At 49.2% G+C, this 18604-nt stretch overlaps 2 protein-coding genes and 2 non-coding genes across 7 annotated transcripts in view; 3 read left to right on the top strand and 1 right to left on the bottom strand.

Annotated features, from left to right (window-relative positions):
- LOC118219617 (cytochrome P450 2K1-like) overlaps positions 1-18604 on the top strand; it is a 607214-nt gene that overhangs the window by 244107 nt on the left and 344503 nt on the right. The window lies entirely within an intron of this gene.
- On the top strand, positions 869-941 carry trnak-uuu. Its single transcript has one exon. It is a non-coding gene; the product is annotated as a tRNA-Lys (tRNA).
- On the top strand, positions 1881-1953 carry trnak-uuu. Its single transcript has one exon. It is a non-coding gene; the product is annotated as a tRNA-Lys (tRNA).
- On the bottom strand, positions 2156-17564 carry LOC118219602 (long-chain fatty acid transport protein 1-like). 3 transcript variants are annotated; one of them, XM_035402905.1, is made up of 14 exons: positions 17472-17564; positions 17046-17195; positions 15487-15654; positions 14693-15087; positions 12809-12976; positions 8629-8698; positions 8023-8114; positions 6652-6761; positions 4899-5108; positions 4603-4729; positions 3981-4118; positions 3631-3795; positions 3043-3189; positions 2156-2787 (listed from the first exon to the last, which is right to left on the bottom strand). In XM_035402905.1, the coding sequence occupies exons 3-14, from the start codon at positions 15651-15653 to the stop codon at positions 2630-2632; spliced, it is 1947 nt and encodes a 648-aa protein (XP_035258796.1). In that variant the 5' UTR covers position 15654; positions 17046-17195; positions 17472-17564; the 3' UTR covers positions 2156-2629. The 3 variants fall into 3 exon arrangements, with proteins under 3 accessions (XP_035258796.1, XP_035258794.1, XP_035258795.1); XM_035402903.1 differs by having other exon boundaries at positions 17046-17225; positions 17472-17548; XM_035402904.1 differs by lacking the exon at positions 17472-17564 and having other exon boundaries at positions 17046-17465.

Genomic DNA, 18604 nt, shown 5'->3' with positions numbered 1-18604 from the left:
TTGTTAAAGCTAATTTTCTTTAGCACTTCTTTCTTTGCATGTGTAATTTGAGTTAGGTAAGCTGGCCTTTTTTTTTGGTGTTATCCTCTGATTGAAAACCAGTGTGTGTCTGAGTCATTAGCCACTTCAGTCGGATCTCACTTCCTCAAACGTCACCTTATGCAAAACCTGAACAGCATTGTGACTCCAGCCCTAACAAAGTACACCATTCAACAGCTAGAGATCTCCTTCAGCTGCTAATGGGTAGAATCAGGTGTGCCAAATTAGAGTTAAAATGAAAACACTCAAGACGTTGTGTCTCCAGGAAGAGGGTTCTCCAAGGGTATTAAAACAAGCATTTATGCATGGAAACATTTACTGAATGTTTCCTAAATATATTAAATATTTCACGCAGATGTCTGAATTTGCTCCATTGTTCAACAGTCTAAATGTTGTAGCATTCAGTGTAAATATACTGATATGTTTACTTGTGTACGCTCTTGAACTCACTCATGTCCGCACCCCTATATGCTTTATACACACACATGCCTACGTCAACAAATATCAACACACACCTACAGTCTTCCCACTAGGCAGGCCTACACACATCTACCAGCTGTTGCCATAGAATCAGTTAGAGACACAAGCTCTACTGCTAGGGTGGCTGCACAAGTACAGAGAGAGAGTGAGGCTTCACAAAATCAACAACATAGAACAAACCAAAAAACATGCTGTCAGTTCAATTAAAAATGTATTTGCATAATGCTTTTTTTACAGAGACACTGTTACAAAGACACTTTAAACAAAACAGGAAATATGAAAGAAGTAGGCAAGACTGGCGTTCGTTCTGTTCGGCTATGCTGTTGCCCTGTAGGCTTGGCACCACAGAGCCCGGATAGCTCAGTCGGTAGAGCATCAGACTTTTAATCTGAGGGTCCAGGGTTCAAGTCCCTGTTCGGGCGGCCTCATTTATGCTCTTGCACAGCCCGTGAAAGGTGCAAACCCAGTGTAAATGCAATTAGTGTAAATTACTGCCAATGCTGTGATTTCCTTTGCTCAGGCCACCCAGGCAGCACACAGCAGCCACAAAGCGAGGCGCCCCCTGGTGGATGTGATGTCACGGACCCTCCTGCACCTAGTCTAATTTCTCTTCCAAAAAAAGAAAATAAAGCATAAAACAGTGTTTTTACAAAGTTCTCCCCAGAGTTCCAGTCCAAGTGTAGAGCTCTCAGTAACTCTTCCTCTGTCATCATCTTGCTGTCATGGTAACAGTCACTGACTAAAGTTAGCACCAAAAACCCCCCTCAGCTCCACCTTTTTCCCCTTCCTACCTCTTCCTCCTCTTCCCTCCCAAGGGTATGAAAACAAGCATTTATGCATGGAAACATTTACTGAATGTTTCCTGAATATATTAAATATTTCACGCAGATGTCTGAATTTGCTCCATTGTACAACAGTTTAAATGCTGTAGCATTCAGCGTAAATACACTGATATGTTTACTTGTGTACGCTCTTGAACTCACTCGTGTCTGCACCCCTATATGCTTTGTACACACACACGCCCACGTCAACAAATATCAACACACACCTACAGTCTTCCCACTAGGCAGGCCTACACACATCTACCAGCTGTTGCCATAGAATCAGTCAGAGACACAAGCTCTACTGCTAGAGTGGCTGCACAAGTACAGAGAGAGAGTGAGGCTTCTGAAAATCAACAACATAGAACAAACCAAAAAACATGCTGTCAGTTCAATTAAAAATGTATTTGCATAATGCTTTTTTACAGAGACACTGTTACAGAGACACTTTAAACAAAACAGGAAATATGAAAGAAGTAGGCAAGACTGGGGTTCGTTCTGTTCGGCTATGCTGTTGCCCTGTAGGCTTTGCTCCACAGAGCCCGGATAGCTCAGTCGGTAGAGCATCAGACTTTTAATCTGAGGGTCCAGGGTTCAAGTCCCTGTTCGGGCGGCCTCATTTATACTCTTGCACAGCCCGTGAAAGGTGCAAACCCAGTGTAAATGCAATTAGTGTAAATTACTGCCAACACTGTGATTTCCTTTGCTCAGGCCACCCAGGCAGCACACAGCAGCCACAAAGTGAGACGCCCCCTGGTGGATGTGATGTCACGGACCCTCCTGCACCTAGTCTAATTTCTCTTCCAAAAAAAAAAAAAAAAAAGCATAAAACAGTGTTTTTACAAAGTTCTCCCCAGAGTTCCAGTCCAAGTGTAGATCTCTCAGTAACTCTTCCTCTGTCATCATCTTGCTGTCATGGTAACAGTCACTGACTAAAGTTAGCACCAAAAACCCTCCTCAGCTCCACCTTTTTCCCCTTCCTACCTCTTCCTCCTCTTCCCTCCCTCTCTCTCCTGTCCCCCTCTTCCTCTTCTTCTTCTTCTCCTCTCTCTTCTCCCTGGGGTAGTTTTCCAAAAACAAATCGCAACGTCACTAGCGCCGAGGTCCTCCACGGATTGCGGACTAGCCCATCCCTCAGCCGTGCATATCTGCCACGTCACACCGCAGCACACTGCACACGGGAGAACCCACGCAGAGATATCCAGCTATTCCCGACATCCCGATATCCCTAATATCTGTCCGTCCACATCCTCCCTTTCCCCCGTCGTCCGTCCGTCCGTCTGTCCGTCTCATAGAGGTACCCTTCCCTCCACGATGGCCTTGTGCAGCTCCTCGTCCAAGACCTTGTAACGGCCAGTCGGGCTGTTCAGGAAGTAGACGGGGTCAGGGCAGAGGCGCAGGTCAAACCCCTCCCTCCGTAATCTGGTCTTCTGGATCTTAAAGGTGCCTGGAGCAGGGACGGGGGGGGGGGCATATATTTGACTCATCTTGCTCAAATTTTATTACATAATCATCTCAGAGAGCAGAATTATGTATAATACATATTAGCATCTATGGACACTAATCTATAGATGCAAAAAAAAAAAACTATAAAATAAAAAAGGGAAGAAGGGGTAGAACGAGAGAGAGAAATGAAAAAGGGCAAAATGAAAAACATTACCCGACTCAAAAAGAGGAATAAGATGGAGGTGCTCAATCTCACCTGTGGTGTCCACCTGGTGACAGATGCGCAGGAAGATGGGTCGGGCGTAGGGGGGCAGGGCCTTCTGCACCTCCCGCAAAAAGGAGTCGCAGTCGAACTTCCCCGTCCCGTCAGCTATGGCCGCCATACCCGCCTTTCCCTCCACACCTGTGGACAGACACACGGACACAGGCACATTACAGAGGGGCGAGAAAGGGCTTAGAGGTGCTTAACACACGACCTGTGGGTCTGCATGCGTGCGTGCACAAACATGCACATAATCTGAGAGAGATGAAGAGTACAGGTACAGGTACAGTACTCTCTCTCACCTGATACAGGTAGAGTACTCTCTCTCACCTGGTACAGGTACAGGACACTCTCTCACCTGGTACAGGTACATCACTCTTCCTCTCACCTGATACAGGTACAGCACTCTCTCTCACCTGGTACAGGCAGAGTACTCTCTCTCACCTGATACAGGTAGAGGACTCTCTCTCACCTGGTACAGGCAGAGTACTCTCTCTCACCTGATACAGGTAGAGGACTCTCTCACCTGGTACAGGTACAGCGCTCTCTCTCACCTGGGACAGGTACAGCACTCTCTCTCACCTGGTACAGGTACTCCATACACAGCCACGTCGGTCTGCCCCAGCAGTGTGCTGAGGGTCCCCTCTACCTCCGTGGTGGAGACGTTCTCCCCCCTCCAGCGAAACGTGTCCCCACTGCGGTCCCGAAAATACATGTACCCCAACTCATCCATTACCAGCACATCACCTGAGGGAAGGGAGAGAGCGAGGGGAGGGAGGGAGAGTAAATGTAGAGTGTGATCACAGAGAAAGAGAGAGAGAGAGAGACAGAGAGAGAGAGAGAGGTCCTGAGGAACAGGGCAGAGAAAGAGAGAGACAGAGAGAGAGAAAGAGAGAGAGCGAGAGAGGGAAGTCCTGAGGAACAGGGCGTACCTGAGAGGTAGGCGGAGTCTCCCTTCCTGAAGATGTTGTGGGCGATCTTCTTGCTGGTGGCGTCCTGGCTGGCGTACCCGTCAAATCTCCGCAGGGGGTCCCGCTGGTCAATCTGGCCAACCAGAAGCCCCGGCTCCCCTGGGACGAGCATCAGAAGGGTAAGCACATGTTCTATGTCCTAGGTTCTATGTTCTAGGGTTTGTGTCCGCATCTGCTGTGAACAGGATAAGGGGGTATGGACGGCACCACCGAAATAGAAATGAGGCCGTTGTGACATCACACAGAGGACCTCCACCAGTCACAGAAGCAGGGTGATAGGGAGCTCCGCCAATCACGGAGCAGGGCGATATAAAGCTCCACCAATCATGGAGCAGGGTGATAGGAAGCTCCACCAATCACGGAGCAGGGTGATAGGAAGCTCCACCAATCACGGAGCAGGGTGATAGGAAGCTCCACCAATCACGGAGCAGGGTGATATAAAGCTCCACCAATCACGGAGCAGGGTGATAGGAAGCTCCACCAATCACGGAGCAGGGTGATAGAAAGCTCCACCAATCACGGAGCAGGGTGATAGGAAGCTCCACCAATCACGGAGCAGGGTGATAGGGAGCCTTGCACTCACCAGGCTGGCAGGGAACACACAGCCCCGCCCCGTCCCGGACCAGCTCCATGGTCTCTTCCTCCACACGCACCAGGAGGATGGGGTATATGTTCGGGAAGATGCGGCTGTTGAACCCACATGCCCCGACCTGAGAGAGAGAGAGAGACACAGAGACACAGAGAGACAGAGAGAGAGATACAACAGAGTCAACAGTATATACAGCATTGCAGCTACCTTTTCAGAACATTACATATATATATATGCAGTCCAGTTGAAGTCACAAATGACCCCCTGACCGCTGACCCTTGACCCCTGACCTTGCCGTCCAAGTTGGCGATGCTGCAGTTGCACTCGGTGGCCCCGTAGAACTCGCCGACCCGGGCGACCCGGAAGCGCTGGGTGAAGGCCTCCCACACGCTGGGCCGGAGCCCGTTCCCCACCGCCAGCCGCACGCGGTGGCCCGTCTCCGAGGCGCGCGCCGGCTGCGCCAGCAGGTAGCGGCAGATCTCGCCGATGTACTGCACCACCTGGGGGCGCCAAACACACAGTGAACACACAGCGCTCACAAAGAGAGAGAGAGTCAGGAGCTGTGGAGCGGTACGCACGCACACACGCATGCACACACACACCAGCGAGAGCCAGTCCAGACCTGCAGAGTGTTGATGGTAGGCAAATGATGTAATACATATCATAGAAGTGAATTAAACGCAGGACCAGACATGCAAGTGAATCTGGCAGGCAGAATATTACTACTGCTGTTACTATTATTGCAACTACTGCTGCTGCTACTACTAATACAGTAGTAGTAGTAATAGCACTAGTAGTACAAGCAGTAATAGTAATAGTAGTAGCAGTAGTGGTCGTAGTAGTAGTAGTAGTAGTAGTAGTAGTGGCAGTGCAGTATAATGGCTAAGGAGTTGGTCTTATAACCTAAAAGTTGCAGGTCCGATTCCCCAGTAGGACACTGCCGTTGTACCCTTGAGCAAGGTACTTAACCTGCATTGCTCCAGTATATATCCAGCTGTATAACTGGATACAATGTAAGTCGCTCTGGATAAGAGCGTCTGCTACATGCCTGTAAAGTAACTGTAAAGTAGCAGTACTATTTACACCAAAAACTATGACTACAATGTAGATAATAATAATGATGGGGAGTATTTCTATAGAGCCCTTTAGTGCCAATAGTAAAGCATGGGGGGGGGGGGTAGAGTGAAAGCAGGGCAGATTGGGGGGGGGGGGGGTGGTATTAGGAGGGGCAGACTGAGGAATAAGAGGTGAGTGGGAGCACTAAACCAGGTGTGCACTCAGGCCTGATCTACTGTACTTTGAAGACACCTGCTGGCCAGAGCAGGGAGGGCATTTCCTCTATAACAGGACTCTGCCCAAGATTAATTCCTTCTTTCTTTCTTTTCTCACAAATAGTGGTTTGGTTTCTCTTCACGTTAGAGAAGTGTTCTTTTACCTCCATTGACGGTTTTTTTGGGAGTTTCAGACCGAGCCTTTCCGAGTTTTCCTGTTCTTCTTCTCTGTAAAGTGTCTTTGTGACAGTTTCTCTGCAAATATAAAGCTCTACGCCGGGGCTGCCCAGCCCAGTTCCTCGAAATCTACCAACCTGGAGGTGATCATATCAACCATAATTTGGCACACCTGACTCTATTAATTAGCAGCTCAACACGATCACTAGCTATTGAATGAGGAGTCAATTTATAAAGCTTGGGGTAAAAACCTACAGGGTGGTAGATCTCCAGGAATTGGGTTGGGCAGCCCTGCTCTAGCTGTTGAGTGAGGTGTGCTTTGTTACGGTTGGAGTGAAAACCTACAGGGTGGTAGATCTCCAGGAACAGGGTTGGGCAGCACCTGCTCTATACCTATAAAACCGGCTGAACTGAATTGGCCCATCCAGTAAAACACACTGATGACTGTAACAGCGAAGTCACGCGTCACTGGTTGGTGCGCTCTATTGCAGGCCGGCGCGTGATTGGATGGGGCTCTCTCACCGTGCAGTTGTACTTCACTCTGGTTGGTGTGCGTTATCTCGGGCCTGCGCGTGACTGGCTGGGGCTCTCTCACCGTGCAGTTGTAATTGATGCAGTCATCCCAAAACTGACTGGCGGAGAACTTCTTCTTCACCACCACCGTCAGGCCGTAAATCAGACACTGGCCCACTCCCATGATGTTCCCTGAGGAGAGGGAGGAAGACAAGCGGGTCAGCCAATCAATCAAATGTTAAGCCACCCCTCCCTCTGGGTGGGCCAGTCAAAACAGATTCTGTAAAGCAGCCAGATGTTCAGCTAGATGCCTTCCTACTTCCTTAGCCAAGGCTGGAGGCTGCTTTGCATTTTTGAACTCATTAATATTCATAAGTAGGTATGGCCAATGACAGAACATCTGTTGATTTACTTATTGTATTTGGTCGCACTCTTAATCATGGATATTCATGAAGTGCATCAAGACATTTCAGTTAGAACAGTAGCAAGACACATATTTCAAGTTAAGAAGACAAAACTGATCATATACAATGTAACCAAATAAGCCACGCCCCTTAGCGGGAGGTAAACCCATCAATCACAAATAAGCCACGCCCCTTAGCGGGAGGTAAACCCATCAATCACAATTAAGCCATGCCCCTTAGTGAGATTTAAACCCATCAATCACAAATAAGCCATGCCCCTTATTGAGAGGTAAACCCATCAATCACAAATAAGCATACAATTAAAGGAGGAAACACACAGATAAAGGGTGAGAATCTAACAGACGGACAGACATACTGACGGACAGACAGACAGACAGACAGGCAGATGGACAGACAGACAGGCGGATGGATAGACAGACAGACAGAAAGGCGGATGGATAGACAGACAGACAGACAGACGGGCAGACAGGCAGACAGACAGACAGACAGACAGACGGACGGACAGACAGACAGGCAGGCAGGCAGGCAGACAGACAGACAGACAGACAGACGGACGGACAGACAGGCAGGCAGGCAGGCAGACAGACAGACAGGCGGATGGACAGACAGACAGACAGATGGACAGACAGGCAGACAGACAGACGGACGGACAGACAGGCAGGCAGGCAGGCAGACAGACAGACAGACAGACAGACAGACGGACGGACAGACAGGCAGGCAGGCAGGCAGACAGACAGACAGGCGGATGGACAGACAGACAGACAGATGGACAGACAGGCAGACAGACAGACGGACAGACAGACAGACAGGCGAATGGACAGACAGATAGACGGATAGACAGACAGGCAGGCAGACAGACAGACTGACGGATGGACGGACAGACAGACAGACAAACAGGCAGGAAGGCAGACAGACAGACAGACAGGCAGGCAGATGGACAGACAGACAGACGGACAGACAGGCAGGAAGGCAGACAGACAGACAAACAGGCAGGCAGGCAGACAGACAGACAGACGATCAGTGCAGACCTGCAGTATGGTACAGAGGCAGGCAGTTGTAGATGATGTCATCATGGCGCATGCGGAAGCCGTGGTGCCCAAACGCCACGATGCGATAGTACCTGCAGAGGGAGAGAAAGAGGTCACCATGGAAACTACCACAAAATTTACTGCACAGGTACTTATTACTTGGCTAAAAGAGCTTGCCAAATAACGAAAATGTACATTTAAAAATTTGTACAGACTTACTGTATTGTAGCAGTTTCACAATGCAGACACAGCACACTACATCCTATGTGCAGTGCAGACGAGCCTAACTACAGACTATGTGCAGTACAGACGAGCCCAACTACATCCTTTGTGCAGTACAGATGAGCCCAACTACATCCTTTGTGCAGTACAGACGAGCCCAACTACAACCTTTGCGCAGTACAGAGAGGTCTAACTACAGCCCGTGTGCAGTACAGACTAGCCCAACTACAGCACCATGTGCAGTACAGATGAGCCCAACTACATCCTACGTGCAGTACAGACGAGCCCAACTACATCCTATGTGCAGTACAGACGAGCCCAACTACATCCTATGTGCAGTACAGACGAGCCCAACTACATCCTATGTGCAGTACAGACGCTCACCGGCTGTGCACGACGATGGCGGCCTTGGGGAGCCCTGTGGTGCCGGAGGTGTAGATGTAGAACAGCCTGTCTGTGGTGAGGATAGAACATGTGATCATTTAGGAAGGGGTCAGACATCCCTCTGGAGCACACGGCCACGCGCAGTAATACTGGGCAACACTCACAAACCCCCCCGCACCCCCAAACCCCAGCCGTGTCCCAGCCTACCCATTAAAGCCTGACCAGTACCAACAGCCACATTAGGGTCATTTAATATGACGTTCACATTGTAATATTCACCCCGTAATATTCAAGCTCAATACTCCACAGACACAGTGGTCATGCAGTACAACGGTTAAGGAGCTGGAAATGCACCACAGAGGCTGCAGGTTCGAATCCCTGGTGGTGCTTTGCCACTGCGTCCTTGAGCCAGGTGCTTTAGCTGCTCCCACAGACATGCAGCTGCATGAATGGAGTGTAATAGCAGTGTAATCTTACGTCACTCCGGAGATGTTTGGAAATAAAAAGAGAGTGAGGTATGGCACACATATTTCATGCGGCATCAGGCAGTTACTGGAACACAATGCGTCTGGCTGGAATCCACAGACTCCCTCAGACTTGCAGCCACAGGTCCCAGGCAGGACGAGGCAAAGCTATAGCTAATATCTCAGCGGGGAAGGAGGGGGAGGGGGAGCGGGAGGAGGGTGTTTCGATGGCAGGGGTGCGGGGAATTTACGATACTGGTTAATGTTTCAATCACTTTGCAGTAGCTTTGCCCCCCCCCCCCCCCAACCCACCCCCACCTGGGAAATGGTCTTGTGCATGCTTTTCATAAATTCATCTCATAACTCCCCAGCACTTGTTTTTCCCTTCATGTTTAAAACTACGAGCAGATAATGCTTTAGAATTATTATTATTATTTTACATATTTTTTTATCTTTAGTGGACAGGGCAGTGCAGAGAGACAGGAAGAACGGGGAGGGAGGGCAAACGGTCACACGGCGGGATTCGCACCGCCAACGCCACAGCTGGTAAGGATCACGCGGAGAACGCTCCACGGGACACGGCACAGGACGCACCGTGCTTTCGGGAAACGTTCGTGCGTGAGCTCCACGTAAGAGCGCGGAGAGGACGGGAATGATCACATCGCTCTGTTATTACCGTCTGTCACATTACAGGCGTTTAGCAGACGCTCTCATCCAGAGCGACTTGCACAAAATTTGCATAGCATTTTACACCGTATCCATTTATACAGCTGGATATATACTGAAGGTTAAGTAGATTGCTCGAGCATACAACTGCAGTGGCCTACCCAGGAATCAAACCTACGACCTTTCTGTTACAAGCCCGGTTCCGTACCCACTTGCCCACCGTGCCACACTGCCAACCAAAGTGGCACAGTGTAGCACATCGGATGTCATCTGATGTTTCATATGTTCCTTGCCATGCTTTGGCAACACAAAATACAACTCTTGTCATGCCAATAAGGCATTTTGAATTTTAGAAAGAGAGTAACAGAGAGAGAGAGAGAAAGAGAGATAAAACCCTACTGCTTTGCAGGGAGATTATAAGAGTATGAAAAGAATGAGAGAGACAAAGAGAGAGGGAGGGGGTAGAAAGAAAAGAAGGTAGAAAGAGAGAGTGAGGAAATTCAGGAGGGTGGGTGAGAGATAAAAGGAAAAAAGGAAGTGGGGGAAAGGTTGCATACCATTTTCAAGTGAGAGGGCAGTGCAACAGAGAGGGAGTAAAAGAAAGAGAGAGAGTGAAAGAGAGAGGGACTGAAAAAGAGGAACACAGTGCAGTGAAATAGAGAGGGAGAGAGAGAAACACAGTGCAGTGAAATAGAGAGGGAGTGAAAGGGAGCGAGACACGCAGTGCAGCGAAAGAGAGAGAGAGACAGGTCGGTGAAAGAGAGAGGGAATGAAAGAGAGAGAGACAGATCAGTGAATGGGAGAAGGAGTGAAAGAGAGAGAGAGAGAGAGAGACAGAGCAGTGAATGGGAGGAGTGAAAGAGAGAGAGAGAGAGAGAGAGAGAGAGACAGAGCAGTGAAAGGGAGAGGGAGTGAAAGAGAGTGAGAGAGACAGAGCAGTGAATGAGAGAGGGAGTGAAAGAGAGAGAGAGAGAGAGAGAGACAGAGCAGTGAAAGGGAGAGGGAGTGAGAGAGAGAGAGAGAGAGAGAAAGAGAGAGACAGAGCAGTGAAAGGGAGAGGGAGTGAAAGAGAGTGAGAGAGACAGAGCAGTGAATGAGAGAGGGAGTGAAAGAGAGAGAGAGAGAGAGAGACAGAGCAGTGAGAGGGAGAGGGAGTGAGAGAGAGAGAGAGAGAGAGAGACAGAGCAGTGAATGGGAGAGGGAGTGAAAGAGAGAGAGAGAGAGAGAAAGAGACAGAGCAGTGTGTTGAACTACAGGCTGGATTTACTGGTGCAGATGAACCTCTCTCTCTGGGCCCTGCAGCCTCTGTGCATGCCCAAATTCCCCAAACCTTCCCAACCATGAAAAACGTCCCATATCCCGGGGAGAGGAAGGGAGACGTGTGACTCTGGCAGCAAAATATTGAGTATTTCCACCTGCCACAGTCTGAGAGACAGTGAGTGACACCAAAGACGAAAACATATTTACTGATTATTTATTTGAGTTATTTTTTAGTAATCACTATTTTATTTCAGTTGAACTATAATTGTAATTTTAGAAGTATTAACTATTGTTCACGTTTTACTGCTACTGTTTATGCAACTCATGCAACTTGTTTTGTGAGTTTCTTGTTTGCTTTGGCGATGCACGCTATGTGTATTGCATGCCAATAAAGCACAATGAATTGAACTGAATTAAAAGAGAGAGAGAGATTTATTATTTATTATACATATTTATATATGTATTTTGAATTGATTTATAATGATTTGGCAATATGTACCTATGTATTTCCTGCCAATAAAGCAATTTGAATTTGAATTTGAGATTTATTATATTATTATATATAACATCATTATCATTATTACAATCATTACTATTGATTTTTTAAATGTATGCAATTTATCAAATCTAGCCTTCGATGTTTAAGTATTTCTCAGGCATTAGATGCATGGTTTTTTTGAATACTGAACGCTTCGGCTAAGCAAAATGTAGTGTCTTTTCATGCCGACGAAGCAAACGGACGATGAATCATTCAGACAGCGGCCAGCACTTCCTGGGACAAACTCCGATCGGTCTGACGGTCTACGTGTGCCAAAGGTACGTTTGGGCATTTCGCAAAAGGGGAACACGCGCCGCGCCGGTCAGGGTTCCTGTTGACCGAACGATCCGAAAAGTCTGGGACAACAGTCCGGCGGTCCTGTCGAGGCCACGCCCCGCCCTTCCCCTTCGGGACGGCCCTCTGAGTCACCTCGCCGTGACCCCTGCCGTGCGACCAGAGCAGCATCCAAAAAAGTGAACGTGCCTACTGTTGAGCATACCGGCTGCACGCCACTTGGATACTGAATAGTAGGCAAGTGCGCTGAAGCGAACTGGACACGGCCCAGGATCCTGTGTGACCTCTGAGGTCACTGTCTGGCTTCACGTCTGGCAGAGATGACTCGAGGCTGGTCAGCTGACCAATCACACGCCTGCCGGGCCAAGGTTGGGCAAGATTTTTGAGAGTTTGAACTTTACAGACACAAAACAGAGGGGAGCTGGGGAACATGGTGAGATGGTGACCGGTCAAGGCAATGTGACCTCTTCCACAATGCCAAGCTCAATCCCATTGACCACAATAACACACAAACACACACACACACAGACACTCACAGACACACACACACACACACACACACACACAGACACTCACAGACACACACAAACACACACACACACAGACACTCACACACACACACACACACATACACGCTTATTGACATACACGCACACACACACACACACACACATACGCTTATAGACACACACACACACACACACACACACGCTCATAGACATACACGCACACACATACGCTTATAGACACACACACACACACACACATACGCTTATAGACACACACACACACACACACATACGCTTATAGACACACACACACACACACACACACATATAGGCTTATAGACACACACACACACACGCACACACATATAGGCTTATAGACACACACACACACACGCACACACATATACGCTTATAGACACACACACACACGCGCACACACACATGCTCACCGTTGAATCCCTTAGTGACGTCGGAGGTGGGAGGGGCCAGGCGGGAGGCGGAGCTCAGCAGAGGGTCCAGGGGGCGGGCCTTTAGGGAAGCCAGGCGATCCAGATCCAGGTCCCCTGAGCAGAATCTGAGCATGGACCCGGGGAGAGAGCCACTCACTTCTGCCACAGCTGGGGGAGAGAGAGAGGGGGGGGGACACTGCTCAGCCAGGGTGGGCTTCGGCACTGCTTGGATAGGTGGCCTCCAGGGAAAAGCCGCTGCCGGAGGTGGTCTAGGTGGGCCAGCAGGGGGCAATCTTCCCTCCGGTTGAATTAAACCCCCGATGGCCACAGTGCAGTGACGGGGACACTGTGCCGTAGGAGATGCAGTCAAACCGAGGCGCTGACTCGCTGTGGTCATTAAAGATCCCGTGACTCTCATCGCGAAGAGTAGGGGGGTTCCCCGGTGCCCTGGATAAATTCCAAACCTGGCTCTCTCAACCTGCCTCCTAATGTACTACGTTAGCCTTAAAAAATAGTTCTCCCTCTCAGCTGATGTGTGGTGAGCGTTCTGATGAAAAATGGCTGCCGTGCATCACCCAGGTGGGTGCTACACATTGGAGGTGATGGAGGCAAGTTCACCCCCATCACTGTAAAGCACTAGGAGTGTGAGAAAAATAAATGCAAAGAATAAAACATAGAACACGCATCTCTCCTCATCACACATACAATTTTCCCTGTCTAAAACACACACATTTTGTAAACATGCACACTGTCACAGAATCATTTCTGATACACATACTGGGCAATACACACTATCACTTGGGTGGCCGAGTGGCTAAGGCATTGGACTTAAGATCCGATGGATGAATACTTGCATGGGTTCAAACCCCACCCCAGGTATATATCTGTAGTTTTAAAAGACCATTTACCTTAAGCAAAGAAGTACATTTGCTTGAAACTTGATGACCTGGAATCTCACACACACAGTCAAAGGATAACATGTGTACAACTGAACAGGTACATTACCACTGCTTTTTGAAACTGGTCATACATTTTCAATGAGAAATTCACTTGTGTTGCAGTTCCAGGTAAAAACACAGAGTGTTCCCTCTAATAAGAACCGTGCTCAGCGCAGTCTGTTTTGGAAGGTGACCAATGAAGAGTTTTATGAAGCGACAAAGCTTACATACTAGCTCTCACCCTAGCTTTTTACACTGTTTCACACACTTGCTCTCTCTCTTTCTCCCTCTCTCTCTCTCTCACACACACGCACGCAAAATCAGGCAAACACACACACACACACACACAAACTGACCTAATAAATCAGTGAAATGACAAAAGGAAGGCAGGCAGGAATCACACAGCAGTGATGTAGTCCTTGCTGTGGGTGCCCTGCATTTTGGCCTGAAAGCCCCATTAAAAAATAACGACCACCACAGCCGTTTGGGCCCTGCTTTACAATCTAAATGGCCACGGCGCCCTCTGGTGGAGAACAATTCGTTAGTCCCATCGCTGATTCTAGACATAATTCCCTAGAGCAGGGGTGTCCAATTTCATTCCGAAAAAGCCTTGAATGGGTGCAGGTTTTCGTTTTAGCCCAGCACTAATACACCCAGTTCTACTTCACAAGGTCTTGAGTTATCACGGCCGCGATCAGTTAATCAGTTAAATCAGGTGTGGTATTGCCGGGCCAAAACAAAAAAAATAATAATAATAATCGTCACCCACACCGTCCCTTTTCGGATAAAATCAGACACACTTCCTTGAGAGCATTTTCTTTTACTGCACATCAGGGAGGCGCGGTTCGGGTCAGGGCTCCGGCCGCCCCTGCACCCCCCTCACCCCACCGCTCCTCCCTCCCTCCCTCCCTCCACCCCAGACCCCCCTCACCCCACCCCTCCTCACCATCAGCCAGCTCCGCTCCGAAGACGATCGCGCGCGAGTGCGAATCCTCCAGGCAGTGCACCAGCGAATCGCGGCGCAGGTTGAAGTTGATGAGCGCCGCCTCCACGCCCACCTTGGCCAGGCCCAGCCAGAGGGCCACCACCAGGGGGCGACTCTCCAGGTAGAGGGCCACCACGTCGCCCGCGGCCCAGCCCTGGCCCAGCGCCCAGTGGGCCACCGCGTTGGACAGCTGGTCCAGCCGCAAGAAGCTCCAGCTCTCCCCCGTGGCCTCGTACACCAGCGCCGGCTTGTCGGGGTGCAGCGCCACCGTCTGGGCGAAGATGGAAGGGATGGTGCTGCCGATGCGCAGGTGGCGCTGGATCTCCCACTTCACGCGCAGGAACACGTACAGACCACTAGGGGGCGGGGGAGAGTCAGAGACGTGGCTTTCCGACATTCTGCGCTGACAGAATACCTTTCACGCAATGTGGTCTTAAACGCAGGTTTGCTGAACGAAATGGGCAGCCTCAATGCAGTAGCTGTCGCACTAACTAAATCCTTTGCACTCACTGTAAATCATGAATGTAAATACAAATTAGAAGTGAAAGACCAGTGAATACTTGAACAGGTTCAGGCGCCCTACTCAAATGGTTCAAGACAAGTGAACTTTCAAATGTTACAGTGTCATCATAAGCTCTGTTGAAAGCTAAATGAACACTGAATATTTTACTGTGTAATGTTTTACAAAAGCGAAGCGGCCTCCCGCCGTTGCTGAAATATCCCACAACCCCCCCATTCCACCTCTCCCCGCTCACTTGGCGTCTCTCCTGATGGTGCGAGCCGCCACGTAAAAGTAGCGCCAGTACCCCGTCCCCAGGTACGCCCCCACGCCGGCGGCCAGACTCCAGGACCAGGGTGCCCCAAAAAATCTGAGCAGACCCAGGAACCCCAGAGAGACAGCGACATGCGCCACGCTCGGCATCCTGGGAAGAGAGAAAGAAATAGGTCAGGGAGGAAAAGAGCGGAAAAACGTCCTTGCTTTTAATTTTTTTTTTTTTTTAGCTGAGCCTTTTCAATTCCGGAACGCCCAGCTGTACCCATCAGCACTTGTTGCCGCAGCCCCCCCCCCCGCTGCAGACTCAGGAGGGAGAAGACGAGCGAGCGTTCTCTTACGGAACACGTGATGTCAGCAGCCGCTTGCAGACACGCCGCAGGTCCGCTGCCACGGGACAGACTGTACTAGCAAAGCCGTGAGTCAGAGGAAGACACTTCCTCTACCAGCTCAACAGCGAGCTGCGAGCCCAAACGACCAGTGGGGGTCGCTGGCGAGCAACGCGGTGCTGTAATCGCGGTCAGCTGGAACCCGTCCCATGCCTGGCCGACACATCGCGCGTCACTGACTGTGGCTGCTAGGCAACGGCTGACACCGGCATGGGCCAAAGTGAGCCAAAGCTGGTACCAGTAACAGTCAGGTGACCGGGCTTGTGACATAAAGGCTGAAGGTTTGAATCCTGGGTTGCTTGACAACGGTAAAATAATATGCCCAAACGGCCGCGGGAGAATATTTCAATTGCTGGTGATTAAGTCGATAAAAATCAATAAATACTAAAGTAACCATATGTAATCATTAGGCTATTGGTAACCCGTTGTATAAGTGGAATAAACCCCTCCGGCTGTCCCGGTTACTGGAAAATAATGCACTTCGGTGGTAGTATGGGGTTACAGAAGAAATCATAGGACAGATGGACCGACGACGACGTCGCTTTTACATACGTCAGTGGACTAATTTGCCTAATCGTCGCGGGTCGCGGTGGAAACGGGGACAACAATGGGCTGAGAGAACCTTTTAGTCTTGAAAAGTAGCCTAGTTCCTGGGACTAAAAGTTCCGGGTACTTTGGGTGGAAACGCGGCTTTTGTGTGTGAGTTGGAGAGAGAGAGAGAGAGAGAGAGAGAGATACTAAAACAAGGAAGAACGTCGGTTTTTCCATCTTAATAGCCGACTTCGCACAACTGGTTTGTTACGATATAGACTACGATATGGACTATATATTTACTTGTACTGATTTCAGCTATGAGCGACTGCACGGAATTAAATACCAGATAAATAAATAGTACATCGTATGGGCAGCGCGGCACTGCGTGAAAAAAACCAGTTGTGCAGAGTCGGCTATTAAGGTGGAAAAACCGACGTTCTTCCTTGTTTATCTGGTATTCAATTCCGTGCAGTCGCTCATAGCTGAAATCAGTGCAAGTACAATTTTAAAATATCAGCCAACTGTAACAGCAGCTGCACGGAAGACTAATTACAGCCTACAGGTCAAACTCGAAAAGATGTCACAAATATCAGTTGTAACAAGGTAGCTAGATACTTACTCGTTCAAGCTTCCCGTGTTCCGAAATGACCCCAAAACTTCTTCCCGTCGCTCCGTAAAACACACTGTAGCCCAGGTCCTCTGGGGTCTGGCGCGTGTTCGTTCTCAGCGCACCTTACCCTGTTGTTTGCGCCGTGTAAAACTGGATAACCTTAAAATTGATCCGCTTTATATTATTCCCCTGTGAACGAACAGAATGCAAAAACACTAATAGCAATTTAATTACTAAAACTCTAGAAAATGATATACAGAATGAGACACGAATCAAACTGGAAACGGCTCCATGAGAGCAATAAATACATAGCTATACGTACGAAACAAATAGGCTACATGAAAAAAATAGCTAATTTATTTTATTGCTAATTTATTTGTTTTTTAATTTGGGTGGCACAGTACAACGTCGCTTTGGAGTCAGTATTTTACATACCTCTCCGCTGCAAGTTCACTTGCCCCGCTCGCCTCTGCGTTGGTTCGTAGCACCGCCCACTACTTGCACGTCTTCCCTTAGCGCTGAGTGCGGCCAATCCAGCGCAACCATTGGATGTTTGGAATACTCGTCAAGTTCACCAACGACTCTATTCGCCAAACTCTTATGACGCAGAGTTATATGTGACTTTTTCTCGTGAACGGACGCCGATGTTTCGACAGCACTCGTGAGGCATACTTTCGTAATACACAGGGGTATTGGTGGCAGGGGTCACGTTGTGATGGCTAATGAACGTGTCAATTACGGCTTTCGTTTAAAGACCGAACTGTCAATTATGTCAATTCGTTTGTGACTTTTAAATTATTTGCGACTTTTTTGAGGCTACATTGCCCGCACATCAAATCAGTAGAAGATCCGAGGTGAACACCTGTTGAACATACCGTGTTTCACGTGGTTTTGTTCTGGTCTAGTTTTTTTTGTTTTTTATTTTTTTCTGGCATACCAGCACAACTTGACCACACATGCAGCCATACGTATGCACGCACACACACTCGCAGGACAGAACGTGCTGCTACACACACATGCACACACACGCACACACAAACACAGAACTGGAGTTCTGAGTGCTGGGAGGTAACGACAGCCCTAAGTGTCGGACGATGTGGTTTGATGCGGCTTTGATGGGATCTGATGCGGTTTAGTGTGGTCTTGGAGTGCTCGCTTTAAGGTTTGCATCAGTTGCCATGGAGACGGATTGTTGGAGAAGGGGTGTTGTGTTTCTGGTGGGGGGTGAGAGTGCTGCAGAGAACACTGGCCCCCATTGAGCCCCCAGTGTCAGGTGAAAGGTGCAGTCAGAAGGAAGCCATTGTCCCCCCGCCATCCAACAAAAAAAAAAACACCGCCCCCCACCCCCCCAAGCTTTCTAAAACTGAAAAGGAGGATGGACAGAAAGAGGGGACAATGGAGAGATTGACACCGGGGACGATGGAGGATGGAGAGTAAGAAAAAAAAGAGGTGGAGAGAGAGGAGAAGAGGAGGGGAAAGAGAGGCTCCACTGTGAGGAAGGACACGGGCGAAGTTCAGAGGAGGAAGGGCGTGAGGAGAGAAAAACGGCAAATCCTCGCATCGAACCC

The sequence above is a fragment of the Anguilla anguilla genome, chromosome 2 (genome assembly GCF_013347855.1).
Source record: "Anguilla anguilla isolate fAngAng1 chromosome 2, fAngAng1.pri, whole genome shotgun sequence".
Lineage (NCBI taxonomy): Eukaryota > Metazoa > Chordata > Actinopteri > Anguilliformes > Anguillidae > Anguilla > Anguilla anguilla.
Note: the sequence above shows the minus strand (reverse complement) of the source record. Positions and strands in the feature narration are given on the sequence as shown.